Below are 23760 nucleotides of genomic sequence, written 5' to 3'. Positions count from 1 at the left end.
AAAGGAACGGCTAGATTAAACCACAAAACGGTACTTCATCTAAATCGTTGATTTCGTCATCCATAGTCAGAATTCGAACATTCCATGAGGGAGAAACAACGCACATGAAAAAAAAAGCGGCCTCATACGATTGTGTTCTAAACGCTCGACGATCATCATCTTGAGTAACGGACAGTAAGAGCTGCTCATAAAGCCAAACACAAAAAAATAACAAATGGAAGTGTGCGATTACGCGTTGCTCGCATTATCTCGTAATAATCGCACCGCGAAAAGATTGGATGGATGGTCTTTTCGATGGTCGATTATTTGTTCGGCTTACCGGGGCAAGCATGTCCCTCATGCAAGTAATACATGCCATTCTGAACGAACGGGAAGGGGTCGAATCGAGAACGCAATAGTCCGGTTCCGAACTGGTGGAGAGGGTTCACCGCTACCAAAGGGGGAAACTCAATAATTGCCGGTCACTGTAAAGCTGGCTAGGTTTATGAAGTTCCTAGACCCCGCCCGAAAGGACCCAAACGGGGTGCGTTCCGTCAGCATCGGAACAGATCGGAACGCAAGTGGGAAGAGGGAAACGTTACGTTCTTTTTGCCCATTTCTGTTAATGCTGTTGAACTTTTGCACGAACCGCTAGGTACGCCGACTCCACATCCGAAAAACCGGGAAGGTTGAACGGTGCGCGGTGGTTTTAGCTGATCGAAGGTGAAGCTTTTGCGCCGGGTTGGTTCTATGATCGTGCAGATAATTCTGCTGCTGCATTTCATTTGCCGCATGAAAGCATTCAGCAAAATTAAAACACGGTAAACATACGACGCGTTCTAGAAGGCGGCGGAGGTAGGTTTGGGTTTTTAGAGATCCCCTATCACTTTCGGGCCGGTAGCTTCGTGTGTAAGCAATGGCTGAGCCCCTTGTGTTCCGGAGATTTCTAACCTTCGATAGCAGGGATCATTCGTGGGCTTTATAGGCGCATCTTTACTTCGGTACCATGGTTGATATGAGAGAGTACTGTTAGAGCGTAATGATCACGATAGTAACACACGAAATGATGACGCATTTTGTTAAGGTGAGAAGTACTTAAATCTTTCAACATTAAAACGCATGTCGCACTTTTAAAGCTAAAAGTTCCTACCTTCTCACTTAGAACGCCTTGAAAAGCCTCTGGACATTGAAAAAAGGAAAGCTCTAACAAAACGCGCATAATCGACATTAATGTCGATGCTGGTTATTTAAATTGTTCTCCCCTCTCTCATTATATTCCACTCGCTCAACAACTCCGCTTTTTTCTCCATTGGAGCGTCTACAAAATCTCTATTTCTTCTGACGTGCCGTACGGCTGGGCTGTCGTCGCCGTTGCTTTGTTGTTGTGTGGCTCCGGGTTGTTTATGATCGGTTGTTTTACCTTACTAACCCGTTGTTTGACCGTGAGCCACCATCACGAAGAACCGCTTTGGTTTGCACGCTGTTACATGGGCGACAGCGTGTACGAAAACACAATGCACTGTTTCGGTACCTGCTGCACCTTCTGGAGCTGCATAAAGTGGCTGGCCGAAGATGGGTGTAGATGGAAAAAAAAATAATGTAAATGCGCGTAAATTAAAGTACTTCTGGGAAACTTTCTTCATGCCGCTCAGGGAGTGTACGAATTTAAATGCAATGGAATTCAACACTTTTGAATGCGTGGCAGCATACGAGCTGGGTACGAGATGGTAAAAGAGTTTTTGTGTTGTAATTTGTTTCGCTTTATTAAAAACACTTTTACAATGGAAAAATGGAAAAAAGTGTGAAATAAAACTTCCAACGATCTTCAGCGATTCTGAGTCACGCATTCATCATGCCCTGCATCAAGAACGGCACTTAGAGCTAACGCATAGAAGAAGAAATAAACCACAATCAACTTCATGCAGTGAGGTAAGACGCAACGACGGCGGTACTTTTGGCTATCTTATTTTCTTTTCCATCAATCGGGTATGGGGTGTGAGATGCAAACAGTTACAAAAACGATAAACAACATCAGCTGAATAACGCTTAAAGTGTCAACAGCCCGGAGGTCGTGATGACGTGGTTAATATATATGCACAGCTTGTTGTTATTGTCCAACGGAAGTAATTGCCAATAGTTTCCTCCAGACGTTACCCATGCATCATTCTTGCCTTTAAAGGAGAAAGAAGCTATAAAAGTCTAAAGACAAAACGCATGACTTTGGGGTGAACGGGAATGAAAGATCGTGGCTTAAAAGAGCAATTGCATTTGGATTAATTGTCTGTACAATTGGCTATTGGCGGTAATTAATAATAGTCGTATGGGCGCGAATGGTTGGGGTTGGGTGGCCTTGATTAATTGGATTTTCATGTTATGCGTGGTTGCAACAAGATCTTCAATGTCTTGGCTAGTGTAATGATGCAGCTTTGGTACTCAGACAGTCGGATTTTGTAAGTTTTTTTTGCCTTCATTGATAGAATTGATCGTGCTTGTAATATTGTTTGGTGTATCTGATTTAGGTTTTTAAAAAGGAATGAAACTTTGAACTGAATTTTGACACTGAACTTGCACTTTATCGGCACAAAAAACAACCTCAATAGATCTTCTAAGGTCTGCCATTTGTGGCTTTCTTTGGTTCTATTCACCAGCAGTTGATCCTGCATACGCTTGATCCGGATGGGATTTTGGACCGGTCCTGTCGTGTGACATCCGGTGCCATTACCAATACACGGACCGGTGGTATATTGGTCCAACGTTGACCTATGAATGTCTAATTGAGAGATGAATGTTTGAAAAATCTTTGAAAGATTGATGAAACCTCGTATATTCAGGAATCCTAATACAAGATTTCTCAAAGATTCATTAAATGGACACGACTAATGAGTTGAAGATTGATTATTTTAATGAATCTTCACAAAAAGATTCAAATGAATGACTGTTCTCAAAAGGTTCCTTAAGCAAAACAGTTTAGTACAGTGTAATAGTCAATATTATTCCCATAACATTACAACAATATCATCAGTTTGTGGTATAATATTGTAGTATAAAAGATTTATAACTAATTTAACTACTTTAAGCTTACCTTTTACAACAAATAAAATGTTGCAATATGCTTCTTTGCACTTTTCAATTGAATTGTTGTTAGACAGATGAAATTGTCGCTAATCAAACTTTGTCACGGGTCGAAACAAATCTTCAACATAGTTTTACCCTAAATAACCTAAATTATTAAACAAACATAAATTGTTTATATATTTTTATCCGTCAAGAAACGTTAAGAGATATGAACTATAAAACAATGCACATAATGTCTCACTGCATGAAGACAATATTTTTTACTTTCACAATACAACTTCGCAATCCGCTTGTTATTTGTTGACGTATTCATGTGGAATTGCTTTTCCTTGTTGCGATTTCCTGCCATGAACTGGACGGAACAGTGGCGATCTGCTCCGTAAGTGAATTCGTCAGATTTTATGTGCTATTGTTTTGGGAGACGATTGCCATCACCCATGCCGGATGATTAATGCTGGGCCAGTTCTGTCCACACTGGACTTTACCGCCTACTCACGTACACAAACACAGGCGCACTTAGGTTAAAGGCACGGTTTATGGTCCGTACCGCACTTATACACATTTCTTCTGACTGGGGTCCTAGGAGACACACATTTCGAATGGCTAGGCGGGATGGCTTTTCTTTTGTCATTGCTGCCTGTGGGGTCACCAGTGGCATTTCTGACGGAACGATCGACCGATCATTCCGGGATGGGGTGGGTAAGGCAAGTGTGGCTGACCCTTTGAGCCCAACCACGGGATGATCGGATGGAACCGGTTCTGCTAGTGTTTTGCTCCACCGTTCGAGAGACGTCGGGGCCCAAAATGAAAAACCTGTCTTCTTCTCCCTTTCTTCTCGATACACAACACATACACACACGTAGCACTTTCAGCACGATCACGGATGTGGCGCTTGTAGCACAGGATGCAAACATTTTGTTTTTCGTGATCTTGCTTTGGCAGCAACATGATCGGGGTTAGCAGGAATAAAAATAAAACCCTACTTCATAATTTACAACAGACAGTGCGATAGAGCGATAAAAATAATACACACGCCATGGCTCTTGCTTCTACAACACAAAACTTCACCCGAGATATCACTCCGATCAATGCTACCAAATGGTTCACAGTTGAATATATGTAAACATATTCCGAAAACGATCTTCACGAAATATTCACTACTGTGGGCATAATCTTTTAACCACAGAAATGACTTGAACGACTAAATAATACACATCTTGACAACACTTTCCCTTTCCTCCTTTCAGAAACATAAATCACAAGAAGCGTTCCAGAAGCAGGATCACACCGATCGCCTTCAGAAATGGCGCGATTTATAGCACGTAAATTTATTCGAAGAAGGTATGCAGATAGTAACGAATTGATCCACTGTAAACTAGAATTGTACCGTGAAATGCTCCGCAGAATACAACGTTTGCAAACAAATGCAGCAGCAACTTAACACGACCCGACTGTACTCGCAGGCGATAGAAATTTAAATGAAAAAGAAACTGTGTGGAATGAAAGAGGTTGGAGATTTGTTGAACACAAGGAACGGAACGTATACCAACACAAGGGCGCGAGGTTATTACAGGGTTCGAGAAGACATTGGCAATGGTTATTCAATAAACTTAATGAATCAAAAGCATTTTATCTTGGAAGGCTGTCATATAAATAAAACAGAATGTTAAAAAAGTTCGCTAATTCTTGAAACAATTGAATAACTGTATGAATTAATCAAACGTTCTCGTTCTGTTTGGCGAGTATTAGTAGCGTAGCAGTAGCGAGTATTTTAAAGCTAAATGCGATGAAATATTATTTCAAATAAATATAAAATCTTTGATATCATTTTATCGTTCAAAGTACAAATTGAATATTACCAGTTTTGATGATAATTTTTTAGAAAAGCCTCTGGGTGCAATGATGGCAAGCACTGTACGCCTTCCGACAAATGTCAAAATCGTTCCGTTTCCGTGACAGCTTCTTTCCGACAACATATTGTTGATGTTTAGTTGGTTGTTTACAAAGGTGCGGTATTTTTAGCAAACATAAAATTTTTGATTTCCACCTCAACAATAATCGTATTTGCTTGTGTTTCTTCTTTAGATTACTGCTAGGGCCAGACAGTAAAAAATGAAATAAAAAGCCGGACAATCGAACGGACCAAACATCGCATAGAATAGATAATTGCTAACCATTCCAGGTGGTTGGCAGACAAAAAAAAAGATAATTTGCTTATCAACCGGTCAACCGCTTTGAAGCACGTTCCGTGTCCCGAACACTATTTGATTACGTTCTTCCGCCCCCTAAACACCGTCGTACCAATGGACGTGATATCGAACGAAAAGTATCTTATAGCGCGTGCAAAAGAATCCACCGATCCGTACAAGGCGAAAGCATGGATAATAGCCGCCAAAACACTCTTCCCGAACGACTTTGGTGTGCAGGTTAGTGCGATAGCTGGATTTGCAGCTTAATAGTTGCATTAGATTATGTCTTTTTATTAGTTGCTACTGCTGATGTAACGTGTTTTCTATTCCATTCCTAGTTTGAGGCGTACGAAATCGAAAAGAATGCAAACAATTTCGAGGAAGCGGCCAAATGTCTAAGTTACATGTAAGCATTGCTCGTGGCGTCGACGTCGTCGTCTCACACCCCATTATTATGCTTTTACTATCATTGTAGTGTAATGACGTTCCATGGAGCTCATCAAACGCCGACCAGTTTGTTGAACGAGATATCGCTTATGACGAATGCACTGCGCATCCCGGAAGGATGTACGACACCGGAGCAAGAGTTTTATGTGAAAATGTTCCAATACATTTCGTACGAGGTGCAACACCAGATTCTGCTGCTAACGGCCGCCCATTCGAACAACAATCTTGACCATTGCCGGTTGATATTGTTGTTGCTGAAACGTTTTCCACAGGCTATTTCGACGCATGCGGTATGTACATCGTTGCAAACCTGTTAAGGATACCCAAACGCGTAAACTTATCGTGTTTGTCTTTTTTTTTGTTCATTAGCCTCGTTTGCTGGAAACCTTGATACAGAATGTAACCATGCCTAGCTTCAAGGAGATGTTGTTTAACGAAGCGATACCGCTGGTGTACAACCGCGCACCGGAACTGGCTCCCAAACTTGTGCACCGGCTGATGGCGGTATGTTTCGAGTACTACTTGAACCAGATGTTGAACGATACAGAGGATCGAGCGCGAACCTCGGCAGACTGTTGGAAGAAAATTTTTGAGATACTGGACTTTTGCGGAAAGATTCTCAAATGGGAACCGTTTGTGCTGTACAAGAAAAGTTGGAGCAAAGATGTATACTGTCAGAAGATCATTCACATCTACAATCTCGATCCGTTCCGGTCGACAGAGAGCAAACAGATACTGTTCTGTGCGACGATCGTGTTCGTGCTGGCGCTGCAGGATTACATTGGGTATTCGAAGCTCCGTTCAAAGGACGGCATTACCGAAACCGAGGTGATACTGGTCGAAGCACTCAAAGATGCAGCACCGGACGTGAAGCGTCGTGCGCACGAAGGTGTACTCGAGATTCCACACATTCTGGTTAACGCCCCGGTAAGTCCGGACGCCCCAAATTGTCTGCTTGCCTGTCAAAGCTGCTGGCAGCTGCTACATTCGAACGATGTTATGAAAGCCGATTTTGCGCAGCTGATTCTCTGCATACCGCAACTATCGGGTTGGGTGCAGAAGTTCCTGATCGATCTGTATGTGTGCGCCGGCCAGCATGAAGAAACGGCCACCCTGCTTCAAGCGTCCACCGGAACTACGATGACACAGTTGGAGAAATCGGTACGCGAGTTTGCACTCACACTCGTGCAGGGTCCACCCTCGGTCCATTTGTTCGAACAGCTGGGTACGATTCTAAAGCATCTTCCGCACGCTCCTTCCCGTGGTTACTACCTGGAAAACGTTTCGCTAGGTCAGACGGCTCGCGTTCTTATGCTGATGCCGTTGACGAAACGTGCCATTCTGCACTACCTTGTGCAAACGCTTATAGTGCTGCTTAAACCGAAACTGATCGACATGGAGTGCAGCAGTTCGCTGCTGGGAAATCTGCTGGTACTTTCTCAACTGAACTGGCCGCACGAATCAACGACCGTGGAGATTATTATCGAAATCATCAAAACGCGTCGCCTGTTTGCGTATCTACATTTCACGAGCTACGTCGTTCAGGCGGAAATTATTGAAGAATTTATGCATTTGTGGACGCACTCGCCCGATGTGAAGCTGGAGCTGGCCATGCCTCAGCAGAGCCTTGCAACCGGTGCCCGACGCATTGGAACGCGCGGTGCAGATAAGGGTGTTAAGGAGGACTTCAAGCAAATAATTCGACAGCAAGTCGCCCGTAGTAATGACGATATCGACGAACTATTGATACAATTTCTACAGCAACAACAGGTAACGCTTGTGCAGAATGTATTCGACAAATGAAACTCAGGTGCGCCAATAAAGAACCATACCGAAGCCGTACGTACGCGCTTGGTAACAGAGCAATTATGATAATTGAGTTTTTTTTTATAATTATAGCCATACTCGCCCATTGGATGGACGTTTGGGGAGAAATTTATTTAATTTATTTACAACGATCGCTACATCTAGCTCAACGCGCGTAGACAAAGACCCTATCCGGCAGTAAGTGATGAAGAAATTGTCTGAACAGTAATCCCTCTGTCTTTTGGCTACGCCGTTGAATATATTGGCTTCCGTTTATTGGTACGGATGAGTATTAAGCAGAGGATAGCAATTCAACATGACGACGAGTTTACGAATCTGGCTCAAACTGATAGCCCTTAATGTTTAGCGTAATGGAGATGATTTCCTTTGCCGGTTCTCCGTCCAAATCGTTAACCAGGTTGGTGTCACGCTTTGCACGTGCTGTACTGGCCAGTGACGATGAATCCGGTACACCTTCTGTGTCTGCCGGTGCCGAACCGACCGAAGCCGCAGCAGAGTCCGTTGAATCGGCCAATGCGTTAATATCGCTCAATGTTTCTGGGCTAAGATGTCGTACCGAGCGGGCTCCAGATTCAGCAGGGAATGGTGGCAGATAAGTAGCAGGAGGATTAGTGCTGCTTGGTCGATAAGGCTGCGGGCAGTTGGGATCGGGTGAGCCTGGGTAGCACGAAGACGGAGTGGTTGTGACAAATGGACGCGGACAAGCGGGATCCAGGGAACCGGGATAGCACGGTTGACGTGTCGTTGGTACGGGTCGGGGAGTGGTTTGTGGACAGCGTGGATCATTCGATCCTGGGTAGCAACGGAGTGGTGGTTGAGTTGGTGGCAATGTAGGTCTCGGTGTCGTTGGACAGCGCGGATCGGTCGATCCTGGGAAACATCGAAGTGCAGGAGTAGTTGATGGTACTGGTCGTGGAGTAGTTTGAGGACATCTTGGATCATTTGAACCCGGATAACAACGAAGTGGTGGCTGTGTAGATGGTGGCGGGCGAGGGGTGGTCGGGCATCGAGGATCGCTCGAACCTGGATAACAACGTAGACCAGGAGTTGTTGTGGGAGCTGGACGAGGTGTAGTTTGTGGACAACGAAGATCTGTCGATCCTGGGTAACAGCGAAGTGGGGGCTGAGTGGTGGGAGTTGGGCGTGGAGTCGTCGGACATCGCGGATCATTCGATCCTGGATAACAACGTGGAGCAGATGTGGTCGTTGGCACTGGACGGGGGGTAGTTTGTGGGCAACGAAGATCCGTTGAACCGGGATAGCATCGCAGAGGAGGTTGGGTCGTAGGTGTTGGTTTCGGACAACGTGGATCTGTGGACCCAGGATAGCAAACCGGAGCTGGTGTAGTTGTTGGCACAGGCCGTGGAGTTGTTTGCGGGCAACGAAGATCGGTCGATCCCGGATAGCAGCGTAGCGGTGGTTGTGTAGTTGGTGGTGGTCTTGGAGTGGTTGGACATCGAGGATCGCTTGATCCAGGGTAACAACGAGGAGCAGGAGTTGTTGTGGGAGCTGGGCGTGTAGTAGTTTGAGGGCACCTTGGATCAGTAGATCCAGGATAGCAAACAGGGGCTGGAGTGGTTGTTGGAACCGGTCGTGGAGTAGTTTGCGGGCAACGAAGATCGGTCGATCCTGGATAGCAGCGTAGCGGTGGTTGTGTAGTTGGTGGTGGTCTTGGTGTGGTAGGGCATCGAGGATCATTGGATCCTGGATAACAACGTAGAGCAGGTGTAGTCGTTGGTACTGGCCGAGGGGTGGTTTGTGGGCAACGAAGATCTGTAGAGCCTGGATAGCAGCGTAGTGGTGGCTGAGTGGTAGGTGTTGGCCTTGGAGTGGTAGGGCATCGAGGATCGTTGGATCCTGGATAACAACGTAGAGCAGGTGTAGTCGTTGGTACTGGCCGAGGGGTGGTTTGTGGGCATCGAGGATCATTGGATCCTGGATAACAACGAGGAGCCGACGTTGTGGGTGGAGTAGGGCGTGTTGTCGATGGGCATCGAGGATCAGTCGACCCTGTAATACAATCGTAAATACAATTTACTAACATGATTTTCTTTCATTACACATTTATATAAGCATTGTGCTCACCAGGATAGCAAGCCGGACGTTGAGTTGTTGTTGGCTTTGGTACTTCCACTGGAGGCAGATATGTTTCCGAATCCTGCTTGTCAGAACACTGAGGGTCAAGCGAACCTAAAACAAGAAATGGAAAAATAGATATGTCAATATTTGCATTATATTTAGCAATATACCATATTGCGAACATGACTTGCCTGGATAACACTTTGGACTAGGACGAAGAGTTGTTTGCGGACAGCGAGGATCGGTAGAACCCGGATAACAACGAAGTGGTGGCTGTGTAGATGGTGGTGGTCGAGGGGTGGTCGGGCATCGAGGATCATTTGATCCCGGATAACAACGAGGAGCTGCAGTTGTCGTAGGCACTGGACGAGGTGTAGTTTGTGGACAACGAAGATCTGTCGATCCTGGGTAACAGCGAAGTGGGGGTTGGGTGGTGGGAGTTGGGCGTGGAGTCGTCGGACATCGCGGATCATTCGATCCTGGATAACAACGTGGAGCAGGTGTGGTCGTTGGCACTGGACGGGGAGTAGTTTGAGGGCAACGAAGATCCGTTGAACCAGGATAGCATCGCAGAGGAGGTTGGGTCGTAGGTGTTGGTTTCGGACAACGTGGATCTGTGGACCCAGGATAGCAAACCGGAGCTGGTGTAGTTGTTGGCACAGGCCGTGGAGTGGTTTGCGGGCAACGAAGATCTGTCGATCCCGGATAGCAGCGAAGCGGTGGTTGTGTAGTTGGTGGTGGTCTTGGAGTGGTTGGACATCGAGGATCGCTTGATCCAGGGTAACAACGAGGAGCAGGAGTTGTTGTGGGAGTTGGGCGTGTAGTAGTTTGAGGGCACCTTGGATCAGTAGATCCAGGATAGCAAACTGGGGCTGGAGTGGTTGTTGGTACTGGTCGTGGAGTAGTTTGCGGGCAACGAAGGTCGGTCGATCCTGGATAGCAGCGTAGCGGTGGTTGTGTAGTTGGTGGTGGTCTTGGCGTGGTAGGGCATCGAGGATCATTGGATCCTGGATAACAACGTGGAGCAGGAGTTGTTGTGGGAGCTGGGCGTGTAGTAGTTTGAGGGCACCTTGGATCAGTAGATCCAGGATAGCAAACTGGGGCTGGAGTAGTTGTTGGAACCGGCCGTGGAGTAGTTTGCGGGCATCGAAGATCGGTCGATCCAGGATAGCAGCGTAGTGGTGGCTGTGTAGTTGGTGGTGGTCTTGGCGTGGTAGGGCATCGAGGATCATTGGATCCTGGATAACAACGTAGAGCAGGCGTAGTTGTAGGCGCCGGGCGCGGAGTAGTTTGTGGACAACGTGGATCAGTTGAACCTGGATAGCATCGTAAAGGTGGCTGAGTTGTTGTCGTTGGCTGAGGACAGCGAGGATCAACAGAACCTGGGTAGCAACGCAATGGTGATTGTGTGGTTGGTGTCGGCCGTGGAGTCGTAGGACAGCGAGGATCGCTTGATCCCGGATAACATCGCGGAGCAGCGGTCGTTTGAGGGCATCGTGGATCGGCAGATCCTGGATAGCAGACAGGTTTCTCAACCGGTGGTAAATATGTAGCTGTATCTTTCGGTTCCTGTGGTCGCACAAATCCTGGACAACGAGGATCTGACGTTCCTGGTGGACAACGTAGTACGGGTGTTCTACAACGTGGATCGTTTGAGCCCGGGAAACAATTTAAAGGTGTACTCGGCGTTACCGATGGTACAGTTGGCACGATCGGTGACTTCGTTGTAACCTGCTCCCGTGGAATCACCGGCAAGAAGATGGATACTTCCTCACAGCGAGGATCATTGGATCGAAGCAAACAGTTTGGCACACCATCATCCTCCTCTTCAGTTGTGGTGGAGAATCGTGGCGTTGTAGGAGATGGCACAGGTCTTGTTGGTCTTACCGTAGGACGGAACGTTGTTGGGCAACGAGGATCCGTCGAGCCGGGGAAGCACCGGAGCGGTGCAGGTGTAGATTGAGTAGTGGAAGGTGTCGGGCGCGTGCCCCGAGAACGACAGCGTGGATCACGAGATCCTCGAGAACAGTCCGGACGTTGAGTGACGATTACATCATTGCAGCGGTCGTCTGTTGAACCAGGCAGACATGTAAATTCCGTCGTTGGTACCACCGTAGGAGCCCGAGTGTTTGGTGGACGCGTGCGTCTTGACGGTGCCGTTGCAGGTGTTGTTTCCACCGGACGCGGAGGACGTGTACCACGACGTGGAGGCTGTGTTACCGGAACCGTATATTCTGGCTGAGATGGTGCGGGCGTTACTGGTGGACGGCGTCCGCGTGTTGGAACGGGCGGAGCTAGCGAAGTCGATTGAGTTGGCCGTCCGCGTGTTGGCGATGGACGTCTGGTGGTCGTTTCGACGGTGTTGATAAGATTCTCTTCGGCACATACCTGCGGTCCACAACCACCGCGGCAGATTTCGATATCACACTTGAGGAACACCTGCATGCGATCGGGGAACTTGAACGCCTTGATGCTGTTGTGCACAACCAGTGTAGCTCCCGAGCTGCCAGTCTGCGTCGTCTTTTGCCACAACCCAAACAGCTTCTTCTTGCGCGAGCACCCATTCTTGTCAGATAGCTGCAGGCGTGCGGTGGTGGCCGCATCATAATCTGGACTATCGAATGCGTAGCAGTCCTTTACCGACACGTCGTATTCGCCCTTTGGATCACGCAGGTACACCAGTACACTGAGCGCCTCCCCGATCTTAATAATGCTCGGGATGGGCGAAATGCTCGGGTAGGTACCTCGCTGGATGTCCATCCAACACTCGACACCGCCAGTCGATGTAGGTACATTGACCACTTCTAGCTGATCGACGACGAACGGTTTGAAGATGATCGTGTTCTGCTGTTGCTCGCTCTGGCTGCAGGAGATGCGTCGGGCCGTATCCCAGGCCTCCTGCACTTCCTCGTCCGTCTGTATGACGAGCACATTGTCGACTGAGGCACACACGGCACAGGATGGCTTGCTACCGCACCTGTCGTACGGTACGGTGAAGGTGAACTGTTTGCCACCCTGGTTTGCCTGCACGTACCGGCACTTAGGATCGTTGTGGTAGCCCTGGCTATAGATAACACCCCGGAAGTCATCCTCGAACTGTACCGTCACGAGCATACCGTTGCGTTGATCACATTTGACATCGATCGTCTCGATGTGGGTGTGATCGTGGCTAGCGGCTCCATCACCTTGGCGGAGCACATTTCGCCTACCGCCTACCGGCGCGAGTGCATTCTGGCTGTCTCCAAACAGTTGCGCAATGGTACAGCTTGTCTGATGGAAGAAAGCAGATGCAAGAAAACGATAAGAATTTATCATCATTTTGGATAATATATGTAATATGCAAATTCGCACAGCAAATGTGCTGTAGAGATCGTAGACGAGTGGCAGAGAATTTACTGGGGTCACGTTCACGCTGGAAGGATATATGGAAATCTATAGCCAAAACCGAATGAAAGGTTTCCCAAAATTCCGTTACGAGTTCCACTTGTCTCCCAACACGCATACACATCACAGATAAAGAGACAACTGTGAGAAGATCCGTGTCCGACCGACAGGTTTTGTGATGTACATACGAATGGCATTTCGGTCTTTGTTTGGAAATTGTATGCTCCAATAATGGTTAACGACCACCGGCCAAGAAGAAGGAAGCGATAGCTGGATGGGGGTGATAGATGATTTGGGAATGTCAAATTAAATTTTCCCCATCACTGAAGCGACTAGTAAAGAAATTCTCGGAAACAATCAGGTTGCTGAGAATTCTTACACGATTCAAATGTCAAATGAAAAAAACTTATCAACTAACTTCAAAGTACGTCAGACGTTTGGACGGTACTGTCTCACTGGAATCAGCGCGTAAAGTGTGGTCCTTCTCAGTGCTGTAATGAAGACACATTCCAGTTAATGTGTCGTGGCAAAAACATTTCCCAGAAAATAGACCTACAGTCGTACAGTACATGTTGTGACCGAAAAGAAATTGTCCTCCACTGTTCCGGGCCATTCATTGTGACAAATAACGAATCAAATCAGAACCGCCGCTTGTTCCGTGGCAATTTGTTTGTTAGCATTTTGCATTGAAATTGTGGCATTCTTGCCCTCGGGATGCTGTGCAGTTGCCGGGATTCGAAGAAGGGCCGATTTCTTAAGTTCCAAGTTCCTTCGAACTCGTTTGTAGCGTGTTGCAATTCAAATTGAATCGTCTCCTATGTGTCCCGCTTGTTTTTGAGCACAAAAGGAAAAGTTGAACATAACGAAGCAAAAGGATTAGTTCTCCTTCAAATATTTTCCTAGTAGGATAGTACTGCGAACCTGGGCCCGATAATTGGACCGATTGGTTTGTGTGGTGAACAAACTGTCAGACATTTGGTCCATTTCGGCTGTGCTTCTTCTATTGGGGTTACCAAACCTGCTTCCATTTTGGGTACCAGCTTGCGTTTGCCCACGCAACTGCGTGTCGTCAGTCAAATTGAAACGGACGGGAGCATATTTTTTCCGTTGGCATACGGCTTACCGCTGCTCTGCCCATTTCCATTGGCGGGAGAAAAGAGCATTTTCAGGGAAAACTAGACACATTCACGGTGGTTCATCAACGCTGGTGAAGCCTGAGTTCAATTAGGAGTTGCCTTATTCTGAACGTCGACGTCGTATTTGGCATCGCGATACCACGTCGCTACAACATAGCGGACGTGTCGTAAAGTTTGAAATTACCTTTGGGCCAACACCTGCTACACGGGCGAACGTTTGCTAGTTCCGTTGGCGAAGTTTCCCTACAGCACGCGGACGAACATCCATCAGAGTGCGTGTAGTTCATAAAAAAAGACGTAAAGAGAAAAATTCAAACGAATCGCGTAACGGAAGGGATACGCGAGCGTGAGATACGGTAGAATGTGCGAAGATACTTCCACTCTGGTAGCTTTCTGTAGAATGAAGTGTTTTCCCTCTTTATGCTGTACACTTTGCTATCAGTGCGAATCCGGAGCCGGAGCTTAGTTATCCGCTTGTCCGAAACCGTGGATGGTGAAGCGGAAACGGAACGCATGCCAAGAGGGAAGGGAACAAATTACATTCTTTGCGTGGTTTCACATTTAACGCTCGCTTCCCTTAAAGCCACGATCGGCCTTCGTTCCCTTTTTGAAGACGATTGATTTGTTGTGAGTGGTTGTGTGTGTGTGTTTGTTTATTTGTAAGTTTTTTTTTAGAAAAATATTGGCCAACTTTTGGTGCGAGAGAAAGATCCTTTTCCACCACACTTTATTGCTTTCATGTTCCGTTCGGTTAGATTGTAAGCGATTGTGCGTCTCAATATATGCTCCGTATGTTCCGTTTCTGGCTTTATGGCACTGTCCGGGGAGGCACATCGACGGTCACGAGGGCTCTTACCCTGTTGTTGTTCCGGTCTACCGGTATCGGAACGTATAGGAATGGTGCGTGTGCGTGTTATTCTCATTATTGGTTCTCGGATGTATCCGTGCACTTTGCCCGTCCGTTTATGTGAGAGATGTCGCCATGTGATGGGATGTGCATGTATCTTTTTTCACGAGCGCATGATTTATGATTATGAAAGCCAGCCTACTGTGAGGGGTGTTTAGCGCCGTAGCAACTCTTTGTTGTAATGTAGCAGCCACGCCAAGGAATCTCAGTCATGGCTTATGGATTGTACTTTTTTTTATTAAGAATTAGTTAATGAAAATCTTCAGGAATCATGCGTGAAAGGGTGTTTATAATGTGGCAGTAATTTTATGGTAAACCAATAAACATTACTTCTATGTTAGTGAAAATAAAAATTTATTCTCCTGTTGCCAGAATCGAGTTGGAATCGTGTTAATTACTTCAAATTAATTTTGGATACTGAGGTAAAGTAGAAAATTTTACCCATCTCGAGTGTTGTGGCAGGTCAAATGAACGAAAATATTCCAAGTACCTGTGTTGCTTGAAGCTGGTTGTTCAATAAATTACTTTCCACCTTTTTACGGTGAAGGTAATGAATTACTTAATTTTTTTTGTGTTCGTTTTTTCGCATTTGTTGCAATCGCGCCATTAGCGGATCTTTCCAAGTAATTTCGTTCAATGCTCAAAGTCAAAGTCAATACCGAAGAAGAGTTTCCATTCAGCGGTGTAACTAATTTCTTCCCAGTTTTTGTTCTAGGGAAAATAAATAAAAGTTTTTAAAGAAGGTAAGAATGAAATGTACGCCCGGTTCGAAGATTGGTACCGAAACCCCGCGCAATGTACATCGAACGATGATGCTGGGGTTTTGCAGCACCGGTGAAATAATAGACAAATACTGACCACGCTTGACTGGGTAGGGAAAGGGATGGTAAATTAAATTTCACTTAATTTCCGCATGCAACCTTTTCTGTGAGTGGGGCAAGAAAAAAAAGGTTCTGTTGAAACGGAAGGGCCAAGGAAGTGGGTCACATTATTACGGACGACCGGTTGGATCCTTCACCGTTACACGCTGGACAATTTGTTGCATTAAGCATTGTTGCAATGTCGAGGGTTCCCTTTTAACTTTTGCGTTGTCTCCACAATGGGTCTTCTTGTAGCTCCGTAAGGAGTTTGGTGATGCATTGTTAGGTGGAAAGTACTACCGTTTGTTATACCGGTTGGGACAACAGATTTTGCAACACTTTCGTCAAGACAAACCGGGTTGGAATAGGGTTTGATTTTTCATTTCCTAAGAATTGGAGGTTTATTTTATTATAAAGACATTGATCTTCGTTGCTGGTTTCAGGGATATAAGATTAGAAATTTGTATATGCGACGAATAACAGAATTGTTGTTCAGAAAAAAGCCTAAAACTATTTAAGTTAGATAAGATTTAGGATAGATTTAGAAGCTTTTCACACAAAATCAGCCTGTATATAATGAGATAACAGAGGTATCCATAGAATAATTCGAAATTGTATGCTATTCTTAAACTGTTCAAGAAATATTCCCTAGACTTTCAGCCCTTTTGTGATCGTTCATAATTTTTTCATCAAATAGTCAGTATCAAATGTCAGTAACTCCTGGCACTAAAGGCTCGGCCGAACTAAAATGACTGTTCCATTCATGGTTCATAAAATCGTACGAATAAATAATAGTTCCATAATGAATGTTCTATTACTGTTCCCGCTGAATGCTTTTGTTTTCATTACTAATGGGCATATATCTCAGATTATTTGTTGTGTCGTACGAAACCTTTAGGATAAAATTGCCCACAAAAGTTATAACTTTATAATTTGGAAATTGAATTATAATACCGAAATGTCTGTGAATGAAGTTCTCTAGTGCAAACAATACGGTGCATGATGGACCCCTCAGGGGCATCTTACATATCAGAAATTGTTGTGGTTAAAAGTTAGTAATTACGAAAACCTTCCATCATCACTAAAATTTAGTACCACCGTTTAATTAGGTCAAAAACCGTGAGCCTTTGTGCGGAAACACATTTGCCATCACAACATTTAACACCTCGTGATTTTACAGTACAACCGGTCTGGTGAAACTTTCCACCAGTTGGACGAACGGGAGTGTGAAACTTTTCTCGAACCTCCTAATATCGCGCAGTAATGCAATGGAATAACGTTCGGACACAACCGTGAATCGTCCATTGCGGTTGGAAGCGATTTAATTAAATTTGCACCCACAAAGTACACACATCCCTGTATTGTGTAATGGTAATACGAGAGTTTACGCGTTTAATTCCGGTGATTCCGGTGGGAATATCTATCCATTGCAGTTGACCAACGCAAACGTTGATGGCAAATTAATTTTCGAACCGCCCATGTGAGATGTGCCGTGATGTGTGATGCCTTCCCGTTCACCATGGCGCAATCGAGAAACAAATCACCGTCGGGATTTGGGTAACTTTGGGCGACTATTGTGACACACGGATGGTGATAATTTGCACATGTTTGATGGTTTTGGGCACATGGCCAATGGCTACCTCAACTGTACCGGTGTACAGTGATATGCTATTGCAAAGCTATTATCAATGCTATTATTGTCAAAGCTATTACTAATGCAATTGCATTAACAAAAAAAAAAATGTCACGATATTCGATTGTTGTGTAACGCTAGCCGCGTGATTCTTCTAGTGTTTCCTAAGCTTTTTTGGACATGTTTGACAAATTTTAGCTCTCAGCCAAATAAACGTCCCGTTGCTACCGGGGCGGTGATTTACGATTACGGCAGCATTTGCATACGACCCATCTCTTCAAGGCGCAAAGACGACCGTCAACCACTCGGATGCTGAAGTGCTTGACAACGGAATTAATGATCCATCGTTCGCGTTACCATCGTTTGCCTGTACGGCCATTTGTTCTGGCATGTTTTGGTTGCTCTGTTTACACCGGTACACAGGGTACCATTTGCCTTCGGGATCATCATGCACTGCACGTGCCGGGAGTAGCTAAAGATGGATTAGAAATTAGTTCATTTTTTTTGGGAGGGGGGAGGTTGTAATGCGGCTCGTTTTGAGGATGTTCAAGCTTCGGCTCTGAATTAAAGAAAAGAAAGCAGGCACAATGGAAGAGCAAATATTCTTAACCGTAGGTAGAACATGCCAGGCACGTCATACATTTGGGCATGCATTTGATCTGCATAGAAAATTAGATAATAAATAAGGATAAATCGGCAGGTTTGTGTTTCTGCAGCCGTATCTGAACCTTGATTTAGTATTGTAATTCTTGTTTATCGTTGAAACAGTTGGGAAGGAAAAGACTTCGAGCGAAGAATTACGCTCAAATCCGATGTAAGGGACAGACAGAATGCATTCTGGAAGTATAAACCTTCGTCAAATATTAATTAATTGCGTAAATAACAGGTTTTCAAGAAATTCTTAGAAGAACTATGCGTTTTTGCTTGGCATTGAATTTACCCAGGACACTTTGAAATAAATGTTCCGTAAAACATTATTACACAACCAGATGCAAAACCTGGATTTTTAAAGGATTATTTTAAAATTGTCCAAAAATATATATGCAAGACGTTTTGTGTATTGTAAATGTATTTTGAATAATTCTTCTAATATCTGGGTAGCTCAGCTATGTAATAGTTAAGGTACTGGTTTGTCCGGAGGATAATATTTTATTTTTTTCCATAATGACGGTATTTGCTGTATTATCATTTCTTTGAAGATATGATATATAATAATATTTGCTATAATAGTCCAATGGAAAATTTAGGAGAACGGCCACACATCGTTCAAAGACATATCGGAAACAATGGGATATCCATGCATGTTATAACACAACATCCACGAATATCTTGAATAATAGAACATAAAGTTTTGAAGATGACGAGCTAAAGATCCATAATTCCAGAAAAAAATGTAGGAATTGTGTCGATAGACCTACACAATCTACCGTTTCAACATGAGATGTTTAAAGTGTACAAGTAAGCAACAGGAAGCATGCGCTAGTTTGTAAATGAAATTACTGTGACACTTCCGTGCACATTATGCCTTCTACGTTGACCGTGGACACTTAATCTGCATCGCGTCCATGTTTGTCTGTTTGGAATGAAAACATTTATTTGTGACGAGCAGCACTAGCAAACAAATCTCCGTTTACCAATGTCATCAAATAAGGCACAAAACAGATGGGCTTTTACTTTTTCGGAGCTATAAGCCTTTTGGTGACCATCGGCTCAACCGGTTGGGCTCAAAGCCCATTAACGATCGTACGTTCATTCATTGCTTCAGAGGCGGATTATGTTGATAAACGTGTTTGGTGGGATGGTCCGTTCAACCTGATCAAGCGGGACGGTTAATTCCAGGCATTGAAACGACTTAAGACGGGGTGTGCGCTCGTAGGGTTAAGTCTATTTTGAGCGGTATCATGCAAATTAGTCGTATTTTTTGCACAGGATGATGGTGAACCACCGGCTCACGAAACTTCATCATCGACGACGTCCGTTGTGAGATGTCGCGTATTATTTGTGAATTTTAACACCGAATTACCAAACGCCGCGAGAACCAACGGGTACCATGTGAGGTGCCGCGGTGGCGTAAGCGATCATGTGAGTCAACACGCGTGCAGTGAGGATCGTTTCTGGTAGCATTTCAAGGCCAAGTTTCCTGCGAAGTTTCTTCAACAAGAAGGTTGCGGAAATGGTTTGCAAAACGGTTATGAATTAATGAATTTCAATACCATGATGAATGATAAAAGTTCTCAGGAGGACCATTGGGATATTTTTAGGCATTTGACGGAATATAAATAAACTTGGCGGAATGTCTGTGCTGATCTTCATGATGGGAAAAGAAAGAACTTAATATATTCATATATTTATTACTATCCTTCACTTTAAGTTGTAAAACAAATCCACAAAGGCCTCATTTTACAACCTAGCTAAACATTCGGTATTAAATCTCGAAATAAGCTCCATTTCTCATTTTCTCACGCCCGTTCTGCATTTTATGATTACACGTAGTTGTCATTAGCATGGTCATCGCCACTAATGTGGTCATGTGGATGTTGGGGCGTTTAACAATCCCTACAATCGGTCCAAATGCTACCAAAAACCGATTTGTCAAATGTGAGCACCTTGTTCACGTTCAATCTCTTTCACCCCGCAGGTCGGGAGCAACACATCTGATGATAGTGGCGGTAAGGGATAAGCATCTGCTCTTCCATTCCATCTGCTTGGGCAGGTTAGAAAGTGTTCCCGAAGTGATGCAGTGTTCCCGTACATGCAAAGGAGACGAACCAACGAGCTGCTCAGTAGGTCAGCGTGCACAGCTAGCTGGCATTACACAACGCCCCTGACGGGTGGGAAACTGCGAACGGCTTAGATCGGTTGAGAAATGTAAATGAAGATTATCTTCTCCCGATCAAGACGCGTCATCGCAGACCGGGGTTTTGTACACTGGAATGGCTCGCTCGAGGTTGTGGCATATAGGGCGAGTATTCATTGCGTACCCAAATCACGAACGAGTTCGTTACAGTAACTATCCATGAAGATATGGAATAGTGTAACCTGGTAGGAGTTTTCAGAGGGAAAACACGTTGTTGTTTTTTTTTCACTCGTCAAACTGTCTCCAAACTTCGGTTGGTGTATACGAGATATAATTAGGAAAAGCACTGGTTAGGTGTCTCATTTGAGGTTTGACATTTGGATGTTGTATCTGGCAGAAAGTTAACAACAACGCTCTCGAAGCACTAGAGAACATGGTGTCTTCCCATCATGCACGGATGCTGGCTGCCGTTTTTACTTCCATCCCCGCTCTTATCCTATCCTGTCATTAGCTAATAGGGGAGGCATTGTCTGCGGTTTCGATGCCCGCAGGTGTTGACCTCCGCAAAAAAAGGAGATGTCTAGGTTCTCATCAGATAAAGTCACTTGCTTTGCGTTATGTTTCAAGCGATGCATTCGTTGTAGAGTCCTCCACATCCAAAACGCCCAAGCACTTACCCAAACCCACCTGGTAAGCAAGGTGTCAAATCGCGTATCGTTCGCTTACACGTCCGTCAAATAATGTTGTGACGATGCGGTACAACTGCGGTACCATGAAACAGCTAGATAAATAAAGGCAGATCCTACTTGTCGGGTTGATCCTCTTGTCAGACACCTTAATCGCTGGAGCGAGGTAATATTGGCGTGGAACGTTGAATCGAGTGGAAAGGTCAGAACGATCTCAATGATCAAACTTTCAAGTGCCACTATGCATCCATTAAGGAAAGTTTGAGACTCGCTAGGCAAAGCTTAAAATTGTAAAAAAAATAGGTAATACAAAAATTTTGAGAACTGTACAGCATTTATTCACTCTTTTTTAAGTTTTTGGATTAAAGTATGTCACATGTACTTGCTATTTAGAAAATTTCATTAATTTAAAAATAAAAATTAAATTGAATAATGATGGAATACAAAGTACTATAATCAACATGTAAAGAAGTAATCTGATAAGCAAATATTTCCATTCCCGTCGTTATGATTCGCTTTTGGCCGTATGCGCTAGTATTTTCGTATTTGCGAAACGGTACAAGGTTATGAAAACATTATTAATAATCCATCTGATCAGCCTGTCTACCTTCTGGCTAGCCTTATGAAATGACAGCATTGGAGACAGTACGGATGACATAAAATCGATATTCTCGGATTTTATCAGCCCACACGTGTGCGTGTGGGTTGGCTTCGTATGAATTTCTTGACGTGACTCTCATGCACTCGTCATGGTACTGGTTTTGATAAAATACGAACATATTTTCTTCGCAAAATAACTACGCGTCTCAAAAGGCATAAAAGTGTGCTTAGTTGCGATGTACCGCGTGCCGAACGATGAGCATTTATTAACAAAAAAAACGCAACCTCAATCAATGGTTGTCTATTTGCCCACAGGGCAGAGTTTGGTAGGAAGGTCGATTTGAAACATTCAACAGGTGGTCCCACTTCAGCACCATCGCATATCTTTCGTGATGTCCGAACGTTTGAAATACATCGATGTTTCTCGGACTAAGTTTTACCAACGCTTTTTTTTTTCATTTGAAACCACTTGGTTGTTTTTTGCCACTGAGTTCCACGACTGCATCGAAACTCTACGAGGATGGCACTTTTAAGCATTCTTTTTCATTCGCATGATGAATGGATAGCGTGCACACGAACAGCACGGAGCTCTTTCCTAGTGCAAAGGTCCAAGAAAGCTGACCTCCGTCGGTGTTACTCCAACGGGTGTTACGCAATCTATTGGACCTGACGTTCAGCAGGCATTTTCTACGTGTTTTTGCTCATTTCATTAGCGTGTTTTACCGTTCGGAAGCTGTAAAATTTCCCAGCTAAAGCTTACAAACACCCATGCTATTTATTGACACCGAGAATGACTGGAGAATTACCGTCGTCCCCGAGGTAATTAGTCCGGATTTACTGTCTGGAGTGTTGCGGTAGAGCTTCGCGCTTTTCTTAGTCGTGTCTAAAATTCGCCGGTACATCATGCCCAGCATAAACAAAGGGTTCACCATTTTCGGGTTGCATCCTCATTGCCATATAACACCGTTGACTTCGTGTTGCTCGAGATGTCACGATGTCGAGATGTGAAGGGTTTTATTGCTACTAAATTAGACGACGATTAACTGGAAGGCTTGCATGAAGCTGAGCAAGCATCGTTAATGATTATGTTAGCATAAAACATTATCTGCTCTTTTGATTGCTATATACAAGACTGGATGAACATCCGGTACTGAGCAAGGACATTTGAAGTTTACATTAAGTTGGTTTTTAAATCGAGATTTAAAGATCAAGGATTAATTTTTCTAAATTAGCCCCAAACCATTGGCTTGACTGATGCATTAAGAAATCTTTAACTGTACCGCTGTGTCTATCGTGCGAATGATCAAGTAATCAGATCATCTCAAAGTTTCCATAAAATTAGTGCCCAAGCGTGATCGTTGTCGCCGAGAATTACGAAATTAATAATTGAAAATTGCGCCAGTGTTATTGGCGGTGCGACAAGTTATAATTTTGGGTTTAGCCCCAATCCCGCTCAATATGATGGGGACGATGTTAACGAGCGATGTGTCATAATGATTACCGATGGTAGGACTAAGTGTCGACCTTGGCTGTACTGGCCTTTCGCCTTCAGACGTAGCGCGCGAGCTTAATCTTGCGCTTAATTTTAGTGTGCCACCCCGTCATGTGTGCAGCATGTGTGTAGTGATCGAAAGGGAAAGCGAAACAACAAAATCAAAACCACCGCCAAAGATCGATACACATTACCGAGCGGTAACGCAGTTTTCTTTTTTCGCTCAATAAATCATCTTCAAGTCGATGAACTGTGCCGTGCCTCCCGTGACAACTGACTTGCGGATATGTCTGACGCCTTCTCAGACACGCTTTACGCACGTCAGTTCGGCGAAGTCAGTATTGCGTAAAGAAGTACACGCCATCGAGCAGAGACTGTCTGGAATCGATCAATCAGGATTGGTTATTGCAGGGTAGATCTGTCTCATCGGGGCGGTTAGTCATGGAGACCTTTCGCAGTAACGCATCTCCCTCTCTGCCCGGGTACAGGTGGTTAGGACTATCGAAGAATCGGGACTGAATTTATCGTCCATTGTGTTTGGCCGCTCGCCCGATCCTGGTAAACCGTTGACCATTTGCTGCAGCTCGCATCGTGGTAGTTTGTCACCGAACCGTTGGCCCTGTCTATCGACGGCTTACTTTGATTGACTTATTGAGATGAATATGGCGC

At 44.8% G+C, this 23760-nt stretch overlaps 2 protein-coding genes across 2 annotated transcripts; one reads left to right on the top strand and one right to left on the bottom strand.

Annotated features, from left to right (window-relative positions):
• Positions 1-5357: 5357 nt before the first annotated feature.
• Positions 5358-7493, top strand: LOC128706786 (integrator complex subunit 10). The gene is made up of 4 exons (XM_053801727.1): positions 5358-5480; positions 5582-5649; positions 5719-5980; positions 6060-7493. Exons 1-4 carry the CDS (start codon positions 5358-5360, stop codon positions 7491-7493), a joined length of 1887 nt encoding a protein of 628 aa, XP_053657702.1.
• Positions 7494-7824: 331 nt separating this feature from the next.
• On the bottom strand, positions 7825-13551 carry LOC128717887 (proteoglycan 4-like). Its single transcript, XM_053811562.1, has 7 exons — positions 13537-13551; positions 11936-12866; positions 10571-10699; positions 10043-10483; positions 9788-9958; positions 9603-9707; positions 7825-9221 (listed from the first exon to the last, which is right to left on the bottom strand). The coding sequence occupies exons 1-7, from the start codon at positions 13549-13551 to the stop codon at positions 7825-7827; spliced, it is 3189 nt and encodes a 1062-aa protein (XP_053667537.1).
• Positions 13552-23760: the final 10209 nt, after the last annotated feature.

Source organism: Anopheles marshallii, chromosome 2 (assembly GCF_943734725.1).
Source record: "Anopheles marshallii chromosome 2, idAnoMarsDA_429_01, whole genome shotgun sequence".
Classification (NCBI taxonomy): Eukaryota; Metazoa; Arthropoda; class Insecta; order Diptera; family Culicidae; genus Anopheles; species Anopheles marshallii.
The sequence above is the reverse complement of the archived record's forward strand: the minus strand, read 5'-3'. Positions and strand labels throughout refer to the sequence as shown.

What these genes read in the sequence shown, in the direction of transcription:
- LOC128717887 (XM_053811562.1), bottom strand. An exon ending in GCGATGTCCGACGACTCCAC is followed by an intron (nt 9,959 to 10,042) that starts GCCCAACTCCCA and finishes CACCTCGTCCAG; the next exon opens with TGCCTACGACAACTGCAGCT. An exon ending in ACGTCCGGCTTGCTATCCTG is followed by an intron (nt 9,222 to 9,602) that starts GTGAGCACAATG and finishes GTTGTTATCCAG; the next exon opens with GATCCAATGATCCTCGATGC.
- LOC128706786 (XM_053801727.1), top strand. Translation starts at nt 5,358, where the DNA reads ATGGACGTGATATCGAACGAAAAGTATCTTATAGCGCGTGCAAAAGAA. An exon ending in CGAACGACTTTGGTGTGCAG is followed by an intron (nt 5,481 to 5,581) that starts GTTAGTGCGATA and finishes TTCCATTCCTAG; the next exon opens with TTTGAGGCGTACGAAATCGA. An exon ending in GCCAAATGTCTAAGTTACAT is followed by an intron (nt 5,650 to 5,718) that starts GTAAGCATTGCT and finishes CTATCATTGTAG; the next exon opens with TGTAATGACGTTCCATGGAG.